The 6,000-nt window shown below is 47.8% G+C and overlaps 1 protein-coding gene across 1 annotated transcript in view; it reads left to right on the top strand.

Annotated features, from left to right (window-relative positions):
* The first annotated feature begins 246 nt into the window (after positions 1-246).
* The window catches only part of LOC149364035 (uncharacterized), a 120,488-nt gene continuing 114,734 nt past the window's right edge, over positions 247-6,000 (top strand). The window contains exon 1 of the mRNA XM_089570017.1: positions 247-829. Coding sequence (XP_089426143.1) covers positions 383-829 — 447 coding nt within the window. The 5' untranslated portion in view covers positions 247-382. The remainder of the gene's footprint in view (positions 830-6,000) is intronic.

The following is a 6,000-nucleotide window of genomic DNA, read 5'->3' as shown; positions in this document are numbered from 1 at the left end:
CTTCCCGAATCAGTGCAGCGCACGGGACAACACAGAGACCGGGGAAGACCGGAACACGAGGCCGGCCGCAGTTAGCCGGGGCTCCGCCGGGCGGCGTCGCATCTCTCGCACTCCACTGTGCTGCCGAGCGCATGCGCAAGAAAACCTCCCTTCCCTTCGCTTCTCCCTGTGCTCCCTCGCTGCCCGTTTTTCTTCCCTCCAACCGGATTGATGTTAAGGGAGCTGCGCTTCTTGCCAATCCCCAAAGCGAAACACGTGGTTGAGTCGGCGGAGGCTCGCTCGCTCAGTTGCCGTGCTTCCGCCGGTGTGCGCCGCGCGATCAGCGCAAAACGCAGCGGCGGCGGCGGCGGGCGCGTTCGGGCGTTGCGAGGAGCGCGTGACCATGTCGGCATCTAGTTCGGGAGCGTGCGCTCTCTACGGAGCTCTGGCCCTCGTCTACGTGGGTCTGGCGGCGGACTTCTACGTCACCTACAAGCTGTCCGGTGACGTGAACGTGCTGCGCAGTCTGGTGATTAGTGACGCGGGTGATGTTGCTCGCGGCGGCAAGACCGCAACGACTGGTGATGCGTACTCGCCAAAAGAACGGAAAGGGGCAGAAATCTTTCGAGAACGGAGGAGTACTCATCGGCGTGGCAGACACGAAGCGGCGGCGGCGATTCGTGGCCGCGATGCCAGCAATAACTTTGGCGGCGGCGGAAGTAGTGGCGGCGGCAGTGACCACGACCAAAATGTGCCCAGCGTTGAGTTCTTCCCTCAGCCCCAGCAGGCGTCTGGAGGGACGCACGACGGAAAAGGATACGTGTGGCTCACTTCTTACTCCAGGATTCCGGTGAGTGGCGCCCCACTAACGACAGAGGGGTCACGCATAAGGCCACGCGATGATGCTGTATGCTGCGTGTTCTATGGCACGTAACTTCGTACGAGTACTGCATTCACTCACACAGGGGAACGTTTCTCAAGCGCTTCATCTTTTGGCGCATGCTCCCCCTCCTCCCCCCTCCCCCTAATTACATCTGTCTGTATTCCATTAGTATTGTACCACTCTTGCACAAATGTTTCCGTATACCTGTTCGCGTGCAGAAATGCTAGTTTAGGCTGTGCAGCTTATCGCCAGTAGGCAGGCTGAGAGGCACAAAGCCTATATTTGACTCCCATCTTAATCCAATTTATAGACTTCACGGTCGGTTGTATACTCACATGGATTATTGTTTTATTTCTCTGCGAGGCACTTATTCTTCTCAAGACGATGTTCATTTCATGTTCAGCGCTTGTGTTGTGTCTTTCGTCGTCCGTTCGTTTTTCCCGCGCTGTTTTTTCACCATGAATCATTACCAACTAGCCCAAATCGCAGCCTTAATCTTCTGCTGTGTTCGCTTCCTGAAAGATATGTACTCCTGAGGAAATGTTGACTACGTCATCTTTGTCGCTAATGCTTTTAGTTAGTAGATCGAAATTATTAGGTTCCTTGCTGTCCTCGTCTTTAGAAATGGATCCATTGCAACTCATTGGCAGTGATGAAATTGGCCTGGAATAGAGCGTAACTAAAAATTTCACTAGATTCATTTCCAGACAACGTCATCTGTTGCAGCAAAACGCTCACACGTGTGTTTCATTAACACTGCCTTACTATCCGTTACCCTCCCCCGTGCAGGGTAGCGAACCGCTTTATTCTTCCGGTTAACCTCTCTGCCATTCCACCTTCTCCTCCTCCTTCCTTCCTTCGCACTTTACTTAGCATTACGGGTTCATTTATAAATATACTTGAGGGCTATTTTTACGCCGCAATGACAACTTATGGAGAGAGAGCTGTGTAAGAACGCCTTAACCGAGCCTTAAACATCAAGTACACCACAAATGAGGCGTTAACTACGTGATGGCACATTGCTTTGCATAACTGCCCTTTGCTAGTCATGCGGTCATTTTCTGTTCTTTTGTCCCGTACTGAGTTACATCAGGTGTTCCGCAGTAACACGATGAGAGACTGTGCAAGGGCGTCACCCCACACACGTGCACTTCTGTCTGATCTGTAAACACTCTTCTCATGCTGAAGTGCGTTCATACATATAGACTGTCATTGTTGTTTCAGTGTTCCTAAAAATTCGGTATGGAGACGCCATGGCTATACTGTCTTCTACGGTTTCCTTTTCATCGGACATTTAAAACATTCAATGAGGATTGGTACAGAAGCAGCTAGCGCAATAACCTCGACATGTGACACAAACGATGGGAAGGAAACGCATTGTTAAGCTCTCTGCCGCGGCCTCCCGAGCCGGCATTTCGGTCAGCCTGACTTAATCTTCTTGCACGCGCTGACCGATGACCGTATCCCGCGACGGCGGCGGGAAAGAGATGAGCTGAGAGAGGCAGCTGGTTTACTTGACATACTAGCAGCAGCTCGCTACGCGGGCGCTAATCGCAAAGACGGCGCAGTAATTAGAGCATGCTGGGCGAAAAAAAAATTAAGCTAGGGGAGATGAAAAAAAAATCTCTTCCATGATATTACTTGCGGCAGAACAAATAGCACGTTGGTGCCGAGAAGAAATGAGCACTAGGCGCACGAGAAAACTGCGAGAAAGGCAGAAAGACGAATGATACACATGCAAGAACCACTTTGCATATGCGGTCGTCTTGTGTTGCTTTCCTTCTTGAACTTTTTCTCCCCCGCAGATCATTCGTCTGTCAGTTAAGTACTTACTGCGTTATGAGCGAGAGGTGCTGGTACTATAGATAGAGGCATGTACAGGTCTGTAATTTTTTGCTAATGCCATTGACCAGACGGGGGTTTAGAGTATCACACGGCACCTTTGAGAAGAAGCATACGAGAGTACGCGGATGCGCACAGAGAGTTTGCCAGTTGCAGCGTCGTCTGCTCTGCTGCTCTGCTGGCGTGACACAACCTCAGCTGCTCGTCTGCTCGCGAGCGGCGAGCCGGTGTTACGTTCCTTAATTCTCATAAACAGCGCACCGAAACGTATGCGCTCAATGTATATGCACATGCTCGTACCGAAAGCGTTGATGAACACAATTTGAGCCACCCAGAGTCCCTGCTTGGCCATACTGCACCTGCGCATGGTGTCTCTACTATTACTCCAAAACAGCAAACGAGCAGTGAAGGCTGTGTCACGTAAGAAGAGCAGTCGTGCAGACGACGCTACAACAAGAAAGCGTCCTGTGGGCATGCACGTATGCTCGTCTGTTTCTCCACTACGGTCCTACATGAGACGTTGAACCACAGTCTGGTCACTGTCTGAGTATTACTAAAAAAATACAGAGCTGTACTGCAACGTCAAAGATGGGTACAGAAGTGCGGGCGACCCTCGCGGACACCTGCCACGTGACGCAAACTTCACTCCTGTGAGTGAGCGTGAGCGCCCTCCGCCAAGTACGATGGGCGAAGCACGCTAAAGGTCACTCTAAGGAGTGACTTTTGCGTTACGAGGTAGGTAGTCCGCACAGATTGTCCGCGATGCCGTCCGCTTGTCTGAACCCACCTTAACCAAACCGACTTCCGTTACTAGCTTTCCATCACGCAGTGTGTGGAATGGAAACCAATTCCGAGTCCGCGACTTGCAGCGGTTAGGATGGCAGGGAATGAGTTTAAGCACTGGAGTGGCGTATGCAGAGTTTCGGCGTCGATGCGTGACGCAAAGGTATCTTCTTCAGTTTCTGTAAAGCTGAGAACAAGAAGGCGATGAAATTTAAGAATATAATGCACTCTTTCAGCGGCACAATAGCACCAAGACATTGCTTAGGTGCAAGAAGACCAAGCAGGAACTGTGAGTAGCTTAATTTCGATGGAGGCGAAATTACAGAGTCCCGTGCGTTGTGCGATGTCAGTGCACGTTAAGGAACCCCAGCTGGTCCAGATTTCCGGAGCCCTTCACTACGGCGTCCCTCATAAACTAAGTCGCTTTGAGACGCTAAACCCCCATGCACCAAAATTTGTTTATCGACGCTTACGCGAAGAGCAAGTGCGCCTACAGTGATTGCATAGGTTTGAGTGCCCTGTTTGTAAGCGTTAGAAAGCGTAACCACACCTGAGTCAAAATTTACAATTAAATTTTCATTCGCTCTCTGTTTTGTTCACTTCATGCGTCCATTGAAATGGCTACAGTTTTTTTTTTTTTTTCGCGTGCAAGCATTTGTGCTTCGAATAAGTTTATCGCAAAGTTCATCGACGCAGAGGAAATGTTTCAGCATTATTCCTTGCTAATCTGTTCCGCATCTTTTCTATTAAACGCTGGAGTACTGAAGGACGCTGCTAAAACTTATTTTTGTTTTTGTTTATTTTTGAACAGAGTTTCACATTATCTTCTTTGCACGAAACACAACCCCCGACTGCTTTCCATGTGTCAGCCGGGGGCACACTCCTAGGTTACTTATGTGAATCGATTTTAAGTATTCCGTGGGAAAGTGGACATACGAAACAACGCAAGCTTTCTTTTATTCACAGCAGTCGGGAACAATAGCTTGAGTAGAAAGTGGTTTTGACGGCCCTGCGGAAAGAGGAATAACGAGAACCATTAAACGAATTCGTGCTTCCGCAAGAGTTGCAAAATAGTTCTTCTGGCGTAAACCTGTTGCGGTAGGGAAAATGAACGTTTCTCGAGGGCATAGAGAACGGTTCTTTTGTTGCACAAACTGCGGGCAATTTTATGGGATTCAATCATTGATAACATCCAGCAGACGACAAGGGACGTGTGCCAGTGCCAAGCAGAAAGTTATTAGGCATTCGATCCGGCGTAAAGAGAAAAAGAACGTCATGGTACATTGAATTATTCTTTAGTATGACTAGACAGAATGGCAGGTTTACTTGTGCTAGTGTTACTGAAAATGTTTTCGTCGGGTCGTTTATAGACTCGTGGAAGTGTTGAATCGGCTACTATAATTTTCGTTGCCTGTTGAGGTCAGCTTTTCTGTTTAGGCTTTTCCTACAGCATGCGCTATTGTCACTGGTAGGAAATTATTTCGTGTGCAGCTACGGTGTGCTGAAAATTTTGTTTTTAGTGAAATGCGTTGTTGCTGAGTTGGAGATAAGGCTGACTGACGCGCCTTTCAGTGCTGGACTTCATTGCATGCGTGTTCACGCAAATTAACATTAAAGCGTTAGAACTAAATCGAAGATGCGGTAAGAAACTGTTGTAGACCAAAAAAGGAAGTGGTAGGGCTTTAATGTAGTTAATCAGAGTAGACGTGTGAAAGCATGTGTTCAGTTTGGTTGGCTCATGATTTTGCGTTGATGCGTCGTTGTAGCGTCTGGCGACGTTATTGACTCACTTCTTATCTCACGCGCAAATGTACTTCTAAATAAACTACATTCCTGGAGTATCGTTAATTCGCTTGCCATAAACAACAGTAAGACAAAAGCTGTTTTTTTTCAGGCCGAAAAACCGAAACATAGACACGCAGGCCATACTCCATCTCGGCACTGCAAATTATCAGATAGCGTCGCAAGTTAAATGTCTTGGTGTTCTGTTCGAAAAAAATATGTCCTGGAATGCTCACATAGATGCAGTTGCAACTAAAATTTGTCGCATTACAGGGATCTTGTGCAAATTGCGATATTTTGCTCCTGTTTGCATTAAACGCCTTATTTTCAGTGCCCTTTTTACTTCACATATTAACTACTGTCACCTAGTGTGGGGTACAACTACTTTGTCAAATATTACTAAACTTCACCTCCTACAAAAAAAGGCAATTCGTATAGTTGCAAACGCTGCCTACGATAGTCACACTGCACCTCTCTTCAGGGAACTAAACATTATCGCACTTCCTGACATTTATAAAACAATGCTCCTTAAGCGTTATTCTAACGGAATTAAACAGAATAAAAACATTTTAGGCGGCATAGCAAACCTGACACCTAAACGAAAAACACGGAATACCCGCAGTACTGAACTGTGGGAAATACCTCGAGCACGCACTAACTATGGATACCAGATGCTACATAATATCCTCCCGTCGCTTCTAAACAAACGAGTTGTTTCGTAGCCACAATAC

This window comes from Amblyomma mixtum, chromosome 2 (assembly GCF_055824585.1).
Source record: "Amblyomma mixtum isolate Tamu chromosome 2, ASM5582458v1, whole genome shotgun sequence".
NCBI lineage: Eukaryota > Metazoa > Arthropoda > Arachnida > Ixodida > Ixodidae > Amblyomma > Amblyomma mixtum.
The sequence above is the reverse complement of the archived record's forward strand: the minus strand, read 5'-3'. Positions and strand labels throughout refer to the sequence as shown.